Source organism: Arvicanthis niloticus, chromosome 12 (assembly GCF_011762505.2).
Source record: "Arvicanthis niloticus isolate mArvNil1 chromosome 12, mArvNil1.pat.X, whole genome shotgun sequence".
NCBI classification, from domain to species: domain Eukaryota; kingdom Metazoa; phylum Chordata; class Mammalia; order Rodentia; family Muridae; genus Arvicanthis; species Arvicanthis niloticus.
In genome coordinates, this window is record NC_047669.1 from 2181323 (window position 1) to 2202445 (window position 21123).

A 21123-nucleotide genomic window follows, 5' to 3' on the forward strand; every position below is an offset into this window, starting at 1 on the left:
TGAATGGGAGGAGAGGCTATAAAGGTTTTAAATGAATTTATCTAGAGTCTTAGGTGTTTATGAGAAGCTTGTCTCGGTTTTGCACTGACTGACTTAAATTTGTTTCTACACTCATGAAGATTACATGCTGACTCAGGAGGGAAACTGTCCGTTTCTCAGTTATCTCCACTAACAAGTCAGAGAATAAGATCTTAATGGTTGAAAAAAATCAATCATACCACACAGAAAACACACACTGGGATAATTCATTCCATGGGCACTAAAAATAGTGTAAGAAAGTAAACTTGTAGAAGGACAAGATTAAAAAAAATTAAGATAAACGTAAAAAGAAAACAGCAGGTAGACTGCATACAGCACTGCAGGTTCACCTGCCCTCCCTTTACCAGCACTGCAACAGCACTGCAGGTTCACCTGCCCTCCCTTTACCAGCACTGGAACAGCACTGCAGGTTCACCTGCCCTCCCTTCACCAGCACTGGAACAGCACTGCAGGTTCACCTGCCCTCCCTTTATCAGCACTCTATACCAAAAATTTCAGAGCTCTCTTTTTGGCATGAAAAAGAAATATAATACAAATTTTAAAAAGACAAATATAAGTATCCCTTGTAGCTGGAATAAATTTATCCCTATAAAAATAATTAAAAGAACCAAGTAGGGTGTTGCTTTAAAGTGTCAGCATTTAGTTTTAGAGAAAGAAAAGCCTACAAGTATTAATACCTTTGGAAAAGCAAAACCCATCAGAATTTCATTTCATCAAGACTTGCTTTACAAACAATGACTACAAATAGAGATGAAACCTAAAAATTGTCAAGAAATGTGGATGAACTATTTGGGCAAAAACAGCATAAACTCTTACTACAAGAAATTGTCTGAATGAATACAAGGTGTTGAATGAAAGACAGACAGATCCAGTCCAAAGATCCCAAGACAAAGAAAGGGTCATCATTTACTTACAATGTTTTAAGCTTATTGATTCTTTCGACTTCATGTATAATATGATGCATTTATCTTATGCCCTCATTACCCATTCTTATATCTCCTTCCTTATTTGACTTTTTTAAAAGGATGGAAATATTAAAGAAAATTTTATGTGAATGAGGCAATAGTATATGGTTAAAATCACTGACCATCCCAAGCTTTTAAAATTCGCTATAAATATATATACTCTCAATTCCCAAGGATCTTACTTTAAGACCTGAGAATTCCAGACTCTAAAATCTCCCATCTAGTGACTATTCTCCACGGTTAATAGAGAACTCACACACAGCACTCCAAAACTCCCAGTGCTCTCTACAGCTCCTGTGATTCGGAAATGGCTACTCTAGCTCTTCACACTGAGGCTAACTTCCTAGGAACTCTCTTGGTTACTTTTCTCATTGTTGTAACGAAGTACCTGATAAAAGCAACTTAAGAGGCTGCTTGTCTGGCAGGCTCGGGCTGGCTCCGTCCGCTCCATGGCCGCTGCTGTCCCTGTTGTTCAGCCCATGTTACAGGCATCTACAGGCCTCTGTAACTGTGCTGAACCTTCACAGTCGATTCCTGCCACATTGTGCAAGCTTCAACTTACTTCCACGATGCCTCAATACTAGGAGTTTCACTGCAACTGAGGCTCTACCTTCAAATACGGCCTCTCATGGTCTCTCTTCAGGGACTCCAGCCCTTTTGCACAGTGCCAAACCTCAGCTGCTCTCCTTGACTCCTTCATACCTCCAATACCAGCACCATGGTGACTCTACAGGTGACTAAGTTCAGCTGCCAGCATGTGATATAGCTTCTGACCTCTTTGGATCACAGCTTCTATATGCTGGCCCTGAGGAAATACTCTCAGATTTATAATCTTCAATGACACTGGTTTCCTCTTAATCACTACTAATTTCTCAGCTCCATCTGTGACCAGCATCAGTTGTTCTAGTAAAGCAAAGGTTTCACTGTAGTGGTTCTTAATTCAAAATAACACATGAACAATCCTGACAGAGTATTGCTTCCCTCTAACCTTCACAAGCAATGCCTCCATTGTCTACATTTCTTTCATCCACTTTATTTTCCAAGCACTCACATAACTCACTGAGCCTGGAACACTTAACAGCTTTTCCAGCCCAAAATCCAAATGCCACTGCAATCTCTTCAATGACACAAGGTCAGCTTGTCAGAGCAATACCCTTTGACCTGGTACCAGTTTATTAGTTGGCTTTTCTATTGTGGTGTTGAGATATCCTGACCAAAGGCAGCATTGAGAATTGTTTTATTTCATTATAGTTTGCAATTCATCATCCAGGGAAGTCAGGACAGGAACTCAATACGGGAACCAGGGGGCAGGAGCTGATGCCGAGACCACAGAGGAGTGCTGGTTGCTGACATGCTCTTCATGGCTTGCTAAGGCTGCTTTCTTATACGACCCAGGATGACTTGACTTTTTCATCCTCCTGCCTCCACCTCTTATTTGCTGAAATTACAACATGTGCCAATATGCTGTACTTGAAGTACTAGTGATAGATCCCAGGGCTTTGAGCATAAAAGGAAGTCCTCTGCTAACTGAGCTACATCCACACCCCTCTAGTTTGGTGTTTGAACAGAGGACCATGTTAGAGAGAAAGGACTCTCTCTTGCATAGACACATATATAAACATATACAGATACTCTATCCCTCTTTCTGCTCCAGGACCAAAAGCCAAATTGCTATTGCTATTGCTAAAAATAGTATCATCTTGGTTTAATTCTCACAATGGGTTAAAGCAACATGTCCAGAAACAGTATAACCCCACTTATGCCCAGCCGGATTCACGTGTTCATGCAGAAAACCCCAACACACACTTATTCATATATAATTTTATAAATACAAAAACTGAAGCTCTCTCATTAGGAAAGACACACGTTTTCTAAAGTAAGTTAGAGAAAAGATCAAATGTTTCTAATTAAAGAAAGAATTAGTTAATTATCAGTTGTTTTTCCCAAGGTTAATACTCCTAGTTTGTACCATGTCACTTAATCAATGCAGTGGGCAAGCAGTGATCCAGAGCACTGTGTTAACTTGCTCACAGGCCACATAGCCTGACAGGCTCTCCCATGTGATCTGTCAGCATCATGGTAGAGTGTACTGAAAGATCCTTTTAAAACAAATTCAATTTGTTTAGCACACTTAGAGAGATTTGAATGTTCAGCCTATGCTTCTGCATTACTTGACTAAGTATGTATGTCCCACAGGTCAATAGCAGGGATTAAATCCAGGGCCTGTCCATAACAGAAGCCCTCTACTCTATCCTATGTCCCTAGCCCTATGTATATCCCTCAGAGCAACTTCTCTATCTTATATATGTTGCAGGGTTCACTGACATAATAAAGTCACTTACAACTGACTTGAATCTATGCAACAGAATTGTTTCTTCTCATTTCTAATCCCTGGATAGATATTTATCAATTTTAGTAAGATTTTCCCAAAAGATTACCTTTTGCTTCTTTTATTTTGTCTATAGTATAGCTTTGATTTTCATGTTTACCACTGTTTTCTTCAAGTAGAACTAATTTGCTTTCTCTAAGTTTATTGCATAGATTCTTGCACCAATGACTTTAGACCTTTCTAATATTTTTTAAATACAGGTGTAATAGCTTAAATGTTGAATATGACTATAGAATATGCTAATGAAATCATTTTCATTCATATAAAATTTTTATCATGTGTGTACGTGCGTGCACATGAGCGCACACACACACACCAGGGCATATGTGTAGAAATCAGAGGACAATTTGTGGGAGTCTATTCTCTTCTTCCACTTGGGTCCCAGAGATGACACATGGCACTCAGGCTTAAGAGCGAGCGCCTTCACCTGCCTACCCCTTTAGCTGGGCCTATGTTTTTGTCTTTTACTGGCAAGAAAGTTTTTCAACATTTATTACTCCGTCATAGCCAGAACCAAGTCCTGTACATGGACCTCTTTGTCTTAATATCTACTTAAAGATAAAATTAGTTACTGAGAAAAATCAATGAAATTTTACAAATGAAAAGACAAAAGGCTCTTGCTGTACACAGGCTATGTACAGGTCCCGAACACATCAAGTGGTGCAGTGAAGGACTGCTTGGATGGACAGCAGCACTGATACTTTCTTTTAACCCACTTAGAGGGATCATAACCCAAAGCCTCATCATCTTTCAATGAAGATATTTTCAGGAATGTTCTTGTGTAGAAAGACCTGAGAGTTTGCTTCCACTCAGCAATAGGAAGTCATTTTGCCTCAGAATGCTAAAACCCAACAAATGCCCACTTGTTAGTAAGAACCACTCTGAATGACTCACAAATTAATGTCCTGTGCTGTTCTGAGAACATTATATTAGGCAAAATAATATGAAATAGAATGACAAAACTATCAATCAAAATACCAGGGATGCCCCTGAAATCTAGGGGCCAAAGGCTAGCATTTTAATAAATGATGACAATCCAGAGGACAAGGGGTATTTCTTTTATTGAAACTGAGTTACTTAGAGCTGCCCAAGTCATTACTAACCTAGTAAAACAAAGGAAAACTTGGGTTGAAGTCTCATGCATCTGTGTACTTAACAGGCACCAGTGTTTTATAACCTGTGCTAAGTTTACCCTGATGATAGATCTAGTCTTCCATTCACAAAGATGTGAAAAGTAGGAGAATCAACTTTGGCTACAGTCCTTGCTCAGTTTTCCTCAAATGTTTCCTCAGTTTCCTGTCTGCAAATGTTCCTTTTATATGTCACCCTGCTTTGTCACTATGGAGAAAGCATAGGCTCATGGATACAAGTGGAAGTAAAAGCTTAATAAAAAGTAAGATCCACAACTTCAAATGTTTAAAATCTGAATACAATATCTACTCATAAATTTAGGGTCAGCTACTATTACTATCCTGTAATGTAGAATTTAAGTAAGATGGGGTTTTGCCCCAAGGCACCTTGCAAGATAGTCTTAAACACTAGTGTTCTTCTCAAAGTTATCCATAAGCCAAAATCACAACACAGAACATGTAACAACTCAAGGTGCTACCCTGTAATACAACATCATAAAGCAACTGAAACAGCAAATTCCAGCTAACTTTTAGAAGCTTGAAAAATAATATAATACTATGTGATGGAGGTGTGAGAAATACCAAAGTCCATGTACATGCAGGGACATGGAAGAGCCTCAGAGTTTTACACGCAGGTAAAATGCCGCATGGGCCTGAGGCACGCTCTTCTCCCTCGTTCTTGCTCAGCAAAAGTTGATCTTTTAAAAAAGTATTTTTTTCTGAATAACTACATTCACCTAAATTGTGTTTTGTTCTCTGTGTTAGGTTAGTTGGTGATATCTAAGAGAATATAAGGTCACAAAAGTAAAATATTGAGAAAATCTGGTCAAATGAAATAGCTTTCAGATTCTGATAAATCATACATGATTTCACAAAAGCCTCAGAGAGGAGGAGGAGAAAGAAGAAGAGGAGGAGAAGAAGGAAGAGAAAGAGGATGAGGAGGAAGAGGAGGATGAGGAAGAGGAGGAGGAGGAGAAAGAAGAAGAGGAGGAGGAGGAGGATGAGGAAGAGGAGGAGGAGAAAAAAGAAGAGGAGGAGGAGGAAGAAGAAGAGGAGGAGGAGGAAGAAGAAAAGAGGAGGAGGAGGAAGAGGAGGAGAGTGATGATGATGTCAGATAGACTCCAGTCTTTTTAACTCACATCTATGGCTGCTGGGAAACACTGTTGTATTATAAGCCACAGAGAAAACTGCTGCTCCTTTTATTAGATCTTGAATAATGAAATCAAGAAATAACACATTTAAAAAAAAAAAATCTGCGGCATAGAACCTGATGAAGATTCACAGTAACTTTCACTCATAGTGGAAATGTTTGTGATCACCTAATACTAAATGAGGCCACATGCTGGCAACTCAGTCTATACACCCCCACAATTCTGCTGTTCCATTCTGAGATAGTTCAGAAACTGTGGTCATAAAATGGTAGTACTCACCGCACCCCATAAAAGATTCCTCTCAAATAATAGCTAGCGGCACCTGTTTCTCTTCCAGTCAAGTTATATCTTTCCTCTTGAGGAAAGAGAATTGCACTGGCCATTCGGAGATAAACTTTCGATCAGTCAACAGTCTTCAATAGCAGGCCTGCATCTTATGTTGGATGTGACAAATATATAAATAACAGGAACTACAGAGTTGTTTCATAACTGGCCGAGTTGTGAAGTCGCCCCAAAGGAGGACACAATACATTTCAAAATCCCAAGAGAGTATTTCAACATGTGATCAGAGGGAGTGAGCACAGTGGGTGGGGTAGGAAGGGTGACGCCGGCTAATGTGACTTAACTATAGCAAGGGCATTAGTTTTACAACAACGACACTATTCCTGTTAGGTATAAAGATTATTGGTTAAAATGCACATTTTGGTTACTTATAATACAGGCTTCTTAGAACACCTAAAGAGTAATCACAAGTATATTCAACTTTTACATAAGAATCTAAATTCTAATTTCTCTTTCTTCGTTATGTTTTTATGTTATAGTCAGACTCAAACTATAAACATGGGCTCAGTTCAGTTTCACAATCTTTTCAATAAATTACTGTAATTCTGAAAAAGGACCAAAATAAAAATTACACACAACTTTTGAGTACTTGAGGGATTTTGGTGAGTACAGTAAAATGAACAGTTAAAATAACTTATAGACCAGCAAGCGGGAGCACAGAAGAGCCCGGATGGGGAAATACACCTGTCATATTAAGGTACCTCGGATACTACACATTATGTGACATATGTGAACTGTATGCCCTTCAAGGTTCTCACACATTCTCTTACTGCAAATGTCCATGACAATGTGAATAGTGAGAAATAAATGTATTGTTATTGTATGTATGTATAATGTGTTAGGGGTACAGGTGTGCAGAAGTCGGAGAACAACTTTGCAGAGCTGGCTCTCTACTTCTGTCTTTGCCTGGGTTACAGGAACACAGCAAGCTTGGTAGTTACTCAGCTACTCCTTTTCGCCAGCTTCACAGCCCACCTTTCTTAAATATCCCTCATTCAGTGTGATGCTTCCAAAAGGTGATGATGCTGAGTTAATAATGTACCTATGACAATCATGTGTTGCCAGTGAACACTTAAAATTTACAAGCTGATCTCTGTGAGGCGGTGGTATAGCAAACTCCCACCCCACCCACCTCAGGGCCTTATGTTTTCCAAACTTACACACTCAAGCCTCCAACTTCATCCAGGTTTACTAATTGCTGGTATAGGAGAAGCAATGACAATGTGCTCAGGCACATGTCTGTGACATGTCCACATTTTTGGATCCCTCTCTGTACCTGAGGCATTTGGCAGGAAACTTTAGAAGGACCATGTGCCAGCATACCATGGGCTAAACTGACACTGTCTAGCCCTGTTGTTATGTTCCAAGGAGGAGAATTTTTTTTTAAGAATTATTTATTTATTTTATGTATGTGAGTACACTGTAGCAGTACTCACCATCATATCCCATGGTTGTGAGCCACCATGTGGCTGCTGGGAATTGAACTCAGGACCTCTGGAAGAGCAGTCAGTGCTCTTAACTGCTGAGTGATCTCTGTAGCCTGAGAAGAATCTTAATGAGTATGCTGGTCCTTGGTTGGTTGAAGACTGGGCCTCACTTGGTAACCCTGGCTAGCCTTGAACTCACGATATATACTTGGCTGGCCTTGAACTCACCAAGCTCTGCCTGCCTCAGCCTCTGGAGCACTGGGATTAAAGGTATAGGTCACCATGACCTTGTTTGTTGTTGTTTTGTTTTTTTTAATCTCCTTCTCAATGTTTCGGCAGTACAGGAAGAAACAAAACAAACAAACAAAAAAACCAGAGAGACAGAGATAGAATGAATAAAATTTTATTTGAAATATCTCAATGATTTAAAGCATACAAATAATGATTTAAAGTGTAGAAATTTACGGTAAATGAAACTCTACATTGTAGATGTTTTACAAATCTTTACCATTGACTGGACCTTTTTCATTGTCTGTGTGCTATGTAGAGATGTGGAAGAAGGTGGTCCTGGGTAAAATTCCTCATGAAGGTGTACTGTTTTCTATGTTCAAGCTTGCTCTATTGGACTTCATAAAACCAGATATAACTCTAAACAAAGTAATTTTGACCAATTTAATACCATATGTTTAAATTTCACAGTGGCTTAGAAACCCAAAATTTCAATTTGTTCTAATACTACAACTAGCAATCCCCCAAACTCCAAAACTATGACACTAAACGCAAAACTTCAGGAAAGTAGAGTCGCAGGGGCTACTCCATGTCTTCATACAATGAACACTGTCAGCAATTACAGCTGTAAACTTGACTACCAGACATCCTGACAAGTGCTCTCCCCAAGAGGTCTTCTCAGGCCCATTTCACAGTAAGGGAAATGGGTCACTCACAGATGCTTCCTGAATAAACACTCTATGCTTCTGTTTTTCTTGCTGTCCTGTTCAGGCCTGACAAACTGCTTTAGAAAGCACGGGATCCTCTTCACAACCCAATTACTCAACACTTCATATTTAATCTACTTGTAAATTTTAAGTTGAAGACCTAGCCTAGAGAAACAGGAGCATCGTCTAGCATTTTGAAGCTGTGTATCCACTCAGTGACTTGTTTTGATCTTAATTGGCTGGTTTATGGTGAGAAAAATGAGAAGAGAATTGTTACTTCCTCAAGGTTATTTTGACCAAGAAATAGCTTCAGGCTTTAGGCCTGCTTGCACTTCCTCTGTGGTGGTAAGTGGCCCCTGGGTGGTCAGTCACCAGCAGCAAGCAACACAAAGCATGGAGTATTTAAAACACTCCAAATTGACTTCCTTTCATCCTAATAGCTACCTTCTCCTTTAAGCCCATCTCCTATATATGCTATATTGTGATCTGGAGAAAGATTGTGACTGTTTAGGTAAGTAAAGAAAAAAAACATATTTATTTATTTGGGGGGGGGGCATGAACCAAGTATTTCACTTCCCCATTAAAATACAGGACACACTCAAAATTGCACTGGTTAAAAATATTTTAATTTTATTTTTGGCAATTTCAAAATCTTGTATCTTGTAAACGTATCTTTCCCATTCCTCATCTACCTAGTTTTTTCTACTTACGTGTCTTAGGAGTTTCCGTGTGTGCACAGTCTTGTGTTCATGATTACATCAGCCACACACCTTACTGACAATATTTCATAGGATGCTTCCCCCATCCTCAAGCTCTTGGAATTTGTGTGAAACATCTTTTTTTTTTTTTCAGTATTCTCTGAACTTAGATATTGATGTTTTGTTAGGGATAAACATTTAACATTCATTTATTCTCAGCATTTTGACCAGTAATAAGTCTCTGTATTAATTACCACCCACTAAAAATGGTAATATTTAGAAAAAAATACATGTTAAGTACATTTATCTTCTTTAATTTTACTGGAGAAGACCATTACTTCTTAGCTTACAAATTGTAGGCTGTGTGAGTACCAGCACAGGTGTCCTCTGTCACTGCAAAGAGGATGACTAACAGGGTACACACTGCACTTCCTGTGCTGATTGTGCTGCTCTGCCTCTGGATATAATAAAGTAGTCACTGCTAGACTTGAAACACACATGATTAAAGAACAGATGTAAATATTACTTTATTGCATTGAAATTTAACATTTGAATTAGCATCTGAGTGGTGAACAAGACTGATCTAATGACAAGATCTGTCTTTTTTTAACTTTTTAAAATATTTTTTAATATTTTATTTACATTTCAGATGCTATCCCCTCTCCCCATTTCCCCTTCCTAGAAAACCCCTATCCCATGCCCCCTCTTCCTTTTTGCTTTTATACATTTTTTTAAAATGTTAATCAAAGGATTTATAAGTTTGGTAATGATCAATCAGAAGTGTAACCCAATACCCAACCTAGATATATAAACTATCTTTGACTGGTGGAGACACACGAACATCTGCCTCCATGCCCCCTCCCTTTCTCTCTCTCATCACCTAGCTCTCTCTCATCACCCTTCCTGTTAAAATAAAACTTTTCTCTCAAAATGCAATTAGAGCATAATTATTCCTAATTGTACCAGTGAGATACAAGATAGTCCTAATACCCAGTCCATCATTTTGTTGACTAACCAGAACCTCTGTCATCTCTCCTAACTAAAACACTTAGTTCTGAACCTGGCTTTTTTCTTGGCTTTAGAATGAATGTCAGATGAAAACCATCCACTCAGATCTTTTCTTTCAAAGTAAATAGCCAGGATTGGCTATGAGATTATAGGTCTTCAACCCCGTCAGAAATCCAGAATGACTGAGTTAACTGAAATGATGAGAAGCACAAAGCATAGCTTCTAAAACTTAGCCAAGTTATAGAGACTGCTGAACACCTGGAAAGCCCCTATACTACTGAACATCGGAGCATCAAATCTTCAGCCTTCTGGCCCAGAATCATCTGACAGACCTAGTGATGCAGAATTATTAAGGACTGATTACTCTGTCTAGGCAGATATAATCAGTCGACTATTCTGCAAGTGTGTCCTTTTCTGGACAGTAATTTGTCTGTAGATGGGAAGAGGCAATTCTTGCCTAGTGGCTGTCTCACCACAACTGGAGTTAACTCCAAGGATGCTCAATTTCTTCTTAGAATCTAAGACAGGAAGCTGTCAGGAGCAGACAAGTCTCTAATCAAAATGAACATTAATATAGAAATATTTGTAACATCAATTCTATGGACTTCTGACATTTTGAAAACCAAATATCCATGTAAGGTAACCTGGACTGTTGTCTGTTAACTCCTCTCAGCTATTTCTAAATAAAATATGGAAAACACCCTAACAATAAACTCAAAGCCATGAATTTGCTATAGTCCCTTAACTCATAGGCTAACAGTCCCAAATCAGTTAAAAAAGTTAAAGAAGGACTGGGTCTAAGCCTTGTATTCCTAAATGTGTTATACAGGCACAATGCCCATTTGAGTATCAATATTCATCTCACTTTTATATCAATAAGAAGCTCATACCAATGAAAACCTTAAATTTGAAATCAAAGTAAATTTTGTATCATTTAAGAAATTATAACTTCATCTTGATATTAATTATACAGATTTCTACCAATAGGTTATGGCTATGCAGTAAGTCCTAGCTAATCCCCCCTGTTCCAACAAAACCACTACTTTTCCCTAGAAAGACAGACCAATATTAACCACATTAGTCCCCAAGCCCAGGGAATAGGGGCACTGACTCTTCTTTAACTTCTTCAAGCCGATTACTGGCATTGAGATATTAGAAGAGGGGTGGGGGGAAGAGTAAATTGATAAGACTCTGATGCTGTGTCTTCACTGAATCCAGATGGAATTCCAGGACATCAGAGGTTTGGGCAGGTCTGCTCAGTATGCTTGATGAGTAGATACACCAAGGCTGTGTATTCTTCTGCTCTGAGGTCCATGACCTCCCTAGGGTGCCTCCAGACTCAGTTTCCAGAGGGGAGCAGATCGTCTGGGAGACTGCTCCAGCCACCGGTATCTGGGCCTTTTTTTTTAACTTTTTAATTCAAAATACTTAATAGACTGAAAGGATGCTACGGCAACAATTTAGAGAGATTCGCTCAGTTTTCTCTACGAGTATATCTTATATAACCAGAGTACAATCAAAAGTAGCCACTGCATAGGTACAACACACTTAATCTAGGCCAGTCTGTCACTTGTGTAGCTTTTTAGCCAATATAATCAATATACAGAGTATCGCATTTCCACAAAGACCCCACTGGTACCCCAGCTTCTCTCAGGCCAGCATCCTTCCTCTCAGCATCTCTGACCCTGGCAATCACTAGTCTGTTGTCCATCCCTATTATTTTGTCATTCACAGAGTGTTACATAACTAGAGTCACATGTGAACTTTGAGAATACCATGAACACAAGACTGCTGTGTTTCCCCTACATAGGATTATATTGTATGGCTATGATACCAGTGACTTACCATGAACACAAGACTGCTGTGTTTCCTTACATAGGATTATATTGTATGGCTATGATACCAGTGACTTACCATGAACACAAGACTGCTGTGTTTCCTTACATAGGATTATATTGTATGGCTATGATACCAGTGACTTACCATGAACACAAGACTGCTGTGTTCCCCTTACATAGGATTATATTGTATGGCTGTGTTACCAGTGACTTAGTCAACCATATTCTAAAGAAGATACAATTGTCCACAGACTTTGGCCATTGCAAATAATTGGTAGGCCCATTCACACGTTTTCATACATGTGCCTAACTACTTTTGTATGTTATCTGCTATCCTTTTGAGTAAACTAATGTCTTTATGCTGTTTGGCCATTTTTCATTTTTATTTTTTTTTCAATTTATACTTTTATTTTAACACCAGGGGATTAAACCCAAACCTCACATATGTTAAGAGTGAATTTTTTCACTAAGCTATAGTCTTATGCAAAGCATAAAATTTTAATTTACATGATTCAATTTATCATATATTTTCTTTTATAGATTATGTTTTTGATATTTTAGCTTAAGGACTTCTTTCAAAGCCACACATAGGAAAATATTTTTCCAAAGGATGTCTATGCAGTGCAGGAAAAATACGTTGTTTAAATAAAATCTAATGTGAAATCTATTCTAGCTGGATACACAGTTGCTGAAGATAGTTAATATGGCTCAGACCTTAGTAGACAAAAATTAGCTATAAAGATGTAAATAACCATTGTGGGTAGTTAGTAATATTAATCTGTAGTATTGATAAACAGTTTTATACAATGAATTTTCATATAATGTATAAAATATCAAGATACAATTTATTTTTATGTGTTAGAGAAAGCCTTGGTGTTTTACTGTGAAAGTTGGTAAGCATGATGAGAGATAGGGTCTGTGTGAAACATCTTAAAGTCAAGCTTAACAGTAACTGAGACCACTGTGGCCACCTTTCACAATGACAAAGAACTGAAGTCTGTTCATTGCACCATTTATCAGGAAACACATTGTGTTAATATGTTCATGAATTTGGTAACTAAGGCTGGGTACTACATAGGCTTGAATATCTGAAATCATAAAAATCCGAGGGCTTTGCAGAATGAGTTGGATTTATAGCATAAGATGTTTTATCGACATTAGAATGTGTGTGTGTACATGTGCATGTGTGTATGTGTGCAGATTTAAGGTGTATCATATTCATTGGCTCTAAGAGTCACTCAGGATATCTCTTATCTATCAATAAGATTAGGTATTTCACTTGTTATAATAAAGATAAGCACTATTTTCCCTGATGGCTTATGTATGTCATCTATAAAAAAAAAATCAAATTAACATCATTAATTTACTTGCAATGGAAATCCTAGTTCTTTTCTTAGTTTAACTTTCATCCGTATCTTTTATGAAGAGAAGTTACTAACCAGAGCTCCCAGGGTCTAAACTACCAGCCTGGGAGCACATAGGGAGGGACCCATGGCTCCAGCTGTATATATAGGGGAGGATGGCATTATCAGGCATAGGTGGGAGAGAAGGTCCTTGGTCCAGTGAAGGCTGGATGCCCCAGTGTGGGGGAATTCGAGAGTGGGTGGGTGGGGGCACATCCTCATAGAAGCAGAAGGAGGAGGGATGGGGTAGGGGGTTCCTGAGTTGGGGGGGAAATGGGGAAAGGGGATCACACCTGAAATGTAAATAAATTATTCAATAAAAAATAAATTAAAAAAATATTTTTTATGTCTTATTTAATTTTATGTTCACTGTTGTTTTGCCTGCATGCATATATGTGTGAGGGTGCAAACTCCCCTGGGATTGGAATTACAGAAAGTTCCGAGCTGCAATGTGGGTGATGGGAATTGAAGTGAGGTCTTCTGTAAGAACAGCCAGTGTTCTTAACTGCTGAGCCAGCACCCCCTGCCATGTCTTCTTTTAAAAGTTTATAAGCCAGGTGTGGTAGTATACATCTGTAACCTAAGCATACAGGAAGCTAGGGATCCTCTCCTGCTAAAAATGAAGACAATTTTAACTTTTACATTTAGATCAATGACCTCTATGACCTAACTGTGGTGTGAGGTCCGTGGAGGAATGTCTGCCTTAGGGCTCAGTCGCACGTGCTTATGGACAGCTATGAACATAGCTGAGAAAAAGCACAACTGTTGTAGTAGTACAAGAGGAACTGTGGTTACTTTATTGTGTGGTTTCTCAGCACGAACTTTGTAGAGGACAATATTGTGTCACCAGGTCAAAAGGTTACACATGGTTTAGGTTCAGGGTTTTTTTTTCTTCCTCCCTTCCTTCCTTTGCTCCTTCCTTTCTTCCTTCTTTCTTTCTTTCCATGGTCCATGAGTATTTAGTAGGAAACATTTTGTTTCATCCTCCCTTGATTTTAATGTTGCAATTTTTTAAGTGGCTATTTTCTGTGTTTTGTACGGTTTCCTTTATTTGTCTACTGTTCTTCCAATACCAGTTTTGAACTACATTTAAAAAAAAAAAACTTAGAATTTGATACAGTGATTCATCACACACTACTCTTTTTTAAGACCATTATGTAGTTTCTCTAGCACAAGCCCAGCCAGCACATACTACCATATCATGTAGGGGACCCCATCTTCTCCTATTTATATCAAACTACATCTCTGAGAAATCTCTTGCACAAAGAACCCACTCTGCACAGCACTGTGCACCTGCTTCCACTGACTGGGCCTGGTGACACTGCCTAGGAACCATAATCCAGGCAATAGCCAACTACTTTGTGAACAAAGTCTGCCTATAATTCCTAGGACTCCTAGGCCTTCTGCACAAAGTAGAAGATCATAGTTTCCCTTGCTAAGGCCAACCTTAGTTGCTGCAGAACTTCCTGCACCAGACCCAAAAAGGAAAATGGCATCTCTACCCCACAAAGATTTAGTCCTTTACTGAATGTGGTAAACACCTCCACTGAAAGAAGACAGGCAGCCTGAACAAAAATCAAGAAAAAAAATCAAATAATCTCAACCAGCCAACTATTCCAGATGTACAACTCCTGGTACAGAATAAAAACCAATGCAAAAAAGAAGAAGAGGAGAAGAAGAAGAAGAAGAAGAAGAAGAAGAAGGAGGAGGAGGAGGAGGAGGAGGAGGAGGAGGAGGAGGAGGAGGAGGAGGAGGAGGAGGAGGAGGAAGGAAGGAAGGAAGGAAGGAAGGAAGGAAGGAAGGAAGAAAGAAAGAAAGAAAGAAAGAAAGAAAGAAAGAAAGAAAGAAAGAAAGAAAGAGATCACCTATGTCCTGCTAGTCTTCATCTCTTACCCTTGGTTCCTTTATACTTTCCTATTTCTGCAGTTACTCATGTTGTGTCCTCACTTCAGAGGATTTGGAGTAGGAACTGCAGATGAGCAAGTCCATGCAGCAGTTGTCTTCCTGGGTCTGGTTACCTCACTCCACATGATCTTTTTCTGGAACAATTGGCTTACCTGCAACATTCATAATTTCTTTTCTTTTTTTCTTTCTTTTTAAAATTCTTCTCTTATACAATGCATCCTGACCAGTTTCTCCTTCACTTCTAGTTTTTCTCCACTTTCCTTCTCCCTCAGATCAACTCCTCCTCCATTTTATAAAGTACAGGTGAAGCAGAGGAACAGAAAAATGGGAGAGGTGGGACTCTAACAGAAAGGGAGAAGGGGAGTCAATATAAAATAAAAAGTAGAGACAAAGGATAAATAAAACTAGGATTATTTTCAGTGGTGAACTGTACCCCACACCCTGCGGTTCATTTCTCACTCCAAATCCCTGCCTACTTTACAGGAGGCCACTCTGGCACCAGGAACCCCAGAGTCAACATTAGCACCCCAAACCCCAGAGGCTACACAGGGCACAAAAACCCCAGGGGAGACATCCTACTGGACATTAAGATGGTCATCAGAACCCCAAACCACTCAGGTTAAAAGTCTGAGAGAAAACAGAAATTAAAGGAAAAAACAAAAGCCAACACCCATCCATTAAAGATAAACTCAGAAATCAGTACCTAAATCTATAATAACCAAAAATCCCAGATGGCCAGAGGTCAGCATAAGAACAAAATCAACAACAGCCAGGGCAATATGGCACCACCAGAGCCCAGCTATCCTACTACATCAAACCCTGGGTATCCTGACCTAACTGAAGCACAAGAAAATGACCTTAAAAGTAATCTTAAAAGATGATAGAAGCACCTATCATCCACCCTTTTCTCCTTAAGGAAGAAAGGAATAAGTCCCTTGAAGAAATACAGGGAAATACAATCAAACAGGTGAAGAAAATGAATAAAATTGTTCAGAATCTGAAAATGGAAATAGAAGCAATAAAGAAAACACAAACTGAAGGAATCCTGGAGATGGAAAAATTAGGAAGTTGAACAGAACTTACAGAACAAGCTTCACTAATAGAATAGAAGAGATGAGAAAGAGAATGTCAGATATTGAAGCTACAAGAAAAGAAATTGATACATCAGTGAAAGAAAATGTTAAGTCTAAAATTTCCTGACATAAAATATCTACTGAATCTGGAACACTATGAAAAGACCTAACCTAAGAATAATAGGAATGCAAGAAAGAAAAGATTCCCAGTTCAAAGGTCCAGAAAATATTTTCAATAAAATCATAGAAGAAAATTTTCTTAACCTAAAAAAAGAGAACACCAAATAGAATGGCTCAGAAAAAATTCTTCTGCCACATAATAATCAAAACATTAAATGAACAGAACAAATAAATATTAAAAGCCACAAAAGGAAAAGGCCGAGTAACTTACAAAAGCAGACCTATCAGAATTACACTCATCTTCTCAACAGAAACTCTAAAAGTCATAAAGGCCTAGGCAGATGTCTTACAGTCTCTAAGAGATCAGAGATGCCAGCCCAGACTTCTTATTCCCAGAAAAACTTTCAATCACCATAGTTGGAAAAGTCAAGATACTCCATGACAAAACCAAATTTAAACAATATCTATCCACAAATTCAGTCCTACAGAGAATACTAGAAGGAAAACTACTACTCAAGGAGGTTAACTACAGCCAAGAAAGCACAGGAAAGAAATAATTCCACACAGGTGAAATCAAAGGAAGAGCATGTGTACACACACACACACACACACACACACACACACACACACACGCACTACCAGCACCACCATCAAAATAACAGGAATTAACAAACATTGGTATTTAATATCTGTCAACAACAATGGACTCAATTCCCCAATAAAAAGACACAGGGTAACAGAATGGTTAGGAAAACAAGATCCTTCATTCTGCTACACATAAGAAATACACTGGACGACTCCTGCCATCTTCATCAGGTCTGCTGTACCAGGAAAATCCAGGTTAGATCTCTTCTGCACCAATCCCCTGCCTTACAAATCTCCTGAGACATGCCCAGCTGCCCTGAGCTGCCTGATGTCTCCTCACTCCCCTAAGCTCTATTGTTCAGCCACTGCTCTGCACACTTTCACCAGGAACATCCAAGCTAAACTCTTCCTCTGCTCCAATCCCCTGCCCTCCAGCTACCCAGGAGTATGGCCAGCTGCCCTGAACATGCACTGCCCCTCTGAGTACCATAGTCCAGCCCAAGGCTGTACACTGGAAGCCTCCTGCACCAGAAACATACATGTTAGGTCTACTTTCTCAAGACCTGCTGCACTAGGAATATCCAAGGACAATCAGAAGGCTAAACGCCAACATAAAAACATAATCAACAAGACCCAGGGGAATATGGCACCTTCAGAGCAAAGCTATCCCACTACAACAAGCCCTGGGTATCCAACGTACAAGAAAATGACCTTAAAACCATTCTTAGAAGATGAGAGAGGCCTTTAAAGAGAAAATTAATAAATCCCCTTTTAAAATCCAGAAAAATATAATTAAACAGGTTAAGGAAGTGAACAAAACTGTTCAAGACCTGAAAATGGAAATAGAAGCCCACCCCCCCCCCCAGAAAAAACCCAAACACCACCACCACCAACAAAACAAATAAAAAAAACCCAGATAAACAAAAACCACTGAGGGAATCCTAGAGATGGAAAACAAGAATAATAGACCCAAGCATCACCAATAGAACACAAAAGATAGAAGAAAGAATCTTAAGGTTAGACGCTATGATGGGAGAAATTAATACATTAGTCAAAGAAAATGTTAAATCTAAAATAATTCCTGAAACAAAACATCTATCCAGGAATTTTGGGATAATACAAAAACATCTAACATAAGAATAATAGGAATAGAAGAAGATGGAGTCCCAACACCTATAAAATATTTTTAACAAAATCATAGAAGAGAATTTCTCCAACATAGAGAAAATATGCCTACAAACACACAAGAGCACCAATTAGATTAAACTTACAAAATCCTCCCACCAAATAATAATCAAAAGACTTAAAGTACAGGATAAAAAAAGAATATTAAAACATGCAAGAGAAGAAGGCAAAAAAATCCCAAAACAAACAAACAAACAAACAAAACAAAAACAAAAGGCAGAATTACACCCAACTTCTCAACAGAAATTCTAGAAGCCAGAAGGGCCTAGACAGATGTCTTGCAGACTCCAAGAGACCACAGATGCCAACCTAGACTGCTATACCAAGCAAACCTCTCAGTCACCATAGATGGAGAAAACAAGATATTCCAAGACAAACAAAATTTAAACAGTATCTATCCACAAATCTAGCCCTACAGAAACTTCTGAAAGGGAAACTCCAACCCAAAGAGGCTAACTACATGCAAGAAAAAAAACCCCACAAGGAATAAAAAAAAAAACATCCACACCAGCAAAAATAAATGATAGGAAGCACATACACACACACACACCCCCCAAAATGACAGGCATTAACAGTCATTGGTTATTAATATCTCTGAGCATCAATGGACTCAATTCCCTAATAAAAAGACACAGGCTATTAGAATGGATGTGAAAACAGAATCCATTATTCTGATACATACAAGAAACACACCTCAGCAACAAAGATAGACCCTACCTAAGAGTAAAGGGCTGGAAAAAAAAGTTTCCCAAGCAAACATACCCAAGAAGCAAGCTGGAGTAGCCATTCTAATATCTAATAAAATAGATATTTTTATTATATCAAAATTAATCACAAGAGATGTGGAAGGACACTTCATAGTCATCAAAGGAAAAATTCACCAAGATGAAATTTCAATTCTGAAAATCTATGCCCCAAATGCAAGGGCACCAATATTCATAAAAGAAACATCACTGAAGCTTAAATCATACATCAGACCCCACCACATTATAGTGGGAGACTTCAACACCCCACTCTTACCAATCAGAAGGTAATCCAGACAAAAACTAAACAGAGAAATAGTGAAACTAACTGACATTATGAATCAAATGGACATAACAGATATCTACAGAATATTTCATGCAAATACAAAATATACCTTCTCAGCACCTAACAAAACGTTTTCCAAAATTGATCATATAGTCAGTCACAAAGCAAGCCTCAACAGATACAAAAGATTGAAATTACTTCTAGTATTTTTATCAGACTACCATAGAATAGGCTGGTCTTCAACAACAACAGAGACAACAGAAAGCCTATACAGTCACAGAAACTGCACAACTCTGTATTCAAGGATGACTGCAGTAACTAAAAGGCACAGAGAGAGCATTCTAATTAACAAAATGAGAAATGAAAAGGAGACTTAACAGACACCAAGACAATCCAAAGAAGGTTAAATCAAGATCCAGCAAACAATCTAAATAGAACTATAACACCTTAGAAAATAGAAGCAGTCATTAAGAGTCTCCCAATTAAAAGAAAAAAGAGAGAGAAAAGAAAAAAACCCAGGGCCAGATGCCAGAGGGTTTTAGTGCAGAATTTTCTACCAGTTTTCAGAGAAGAATTAATATCAATTAACTCCTCAAACTATTCCACAAAATAAAAACAGAAGGAACATTGTTAAACTCATCCTATGAGTTATCCTGATACCTAAACCACACAAAAATTCAACAAAGAATTTCAGACCATTTTCCCTAATAAACATTGATGCAAAAAATACTCAATACATGCAAACTGGACCCAAGAACACATCAAAAACATTCTACCATTATCAAGGAAGCTTCATCCCAGGAATCCAGGGATGGTTTAATATATAAAAATCATCAACAAAATCTAACGTATAAACAAACTGAAAGAAGAAAAACCACATAGTTATCTTTCTAGATACTGAAAAAGCCCTTAACAAAATCTAATACCCCTTCATGTTAAAAGTCTTGGAGAGTTCAGGGATACAAGGCATACACCTAAACGCAATAAAAACAATGAACAGCAAGCCAGTAGCTAACATCAAATTAAATGGAGATAAACTTAAAGCAATTCCACTAAAATCAGGGTCTAGACCAGGCTATCCAATCTCTCTGTATCTATTAAACACAGTACTTGAATTTTATCTTGAGTAAGACTACAACTAGAGGGTATCAAAAGGATACAATTTGGAAAGGAAGAACTCAACAGATCATCATCTGCTGATGATATGGTAACATACATTGTGGAATGATAGCCTGGTTCCTGGTTGAGCTAAGGCTACAAACCCCAGAGACCTAGAAGGGATGGTAGGCACTTCGCCTGTTCCCGGGCACCAGGGCCTTGTCACTACTCACAGCCGCTCCATTGATTTGTAGTCATCAGTCATGTAAGGGCAACACCCAATTCCCTCCACAGGTAGAGGACTGTGACCTCAAGATAGATCTCCATTTTAATGAGATACTTAAATCCCTGGAGGCTTAGCCAATAAGCTTTCCTTCCCAGACATTCCTCCCTGCAAAAGGTATTTAATCTCAGGCCCACTCTGAGAAGTGAGGATACGGGTTTTACTCATCCACTTTCCACCATAACAATAAATGCCTTAAACCATGGACTGCCTCTTTACATCGGGATCCACTAGAGCCATGGAGAAGGCCTTCGCCTACAGAGCCGCTGTCTAATCTGTAGAAGGCCTCTCTGTGCTCCCAGCCATGGCTGCTACCAAGCCCAAGCTAAGCCTTCAGCCATCAAGCCAAAGACTATCCTGTGGGACAAGCGGGAGCTCCCCTCGTTTTCTTCCTCCAAACCCCAGTCCTGGACTAGAGCCAGCCTGCGGGTCCCCACTCCATTCTCAGCTCTTCTATGGCTCCCAGTGGCGCCAGGGTGCCTAAGAGCCTGAGAACCAGAGGCCCAGGGACTCCCCCCCC

The 21123-nt window shown here is 38.9% G+C and overlaps 1 protein-coding gene across 3 annotated transcripts in view; it reads right to left on the minus strand.

The window, feature by feature from the left end:
* Positions 1 to 21123, minus strand: part of Fgd4 (FYVE, RhoGEF and PH domain containing 4) — a 176512-nt gene that overhangs the window by 139194 nt on the left and 16195 nt on the right. The window contains exon 1 of one of the 3 annotated variants that reach the window (XM_076942520.1): positions 5954 to 6130. The exons of the other annotated variants lie outside the window; for them this stretch is intronic. Coding sequence (XP_076798635.1) covers positions 5954 to 5963 — 10 coding nt within the window. The 5' untranslated portion in view covers positions 5964 to 6130. Of the gene's footprint in view, positions 1 to 5953; positions 6131 to 21123 lie in introns of those variants that run through there. 3 annotated transcript variants of the gene reach the window in all.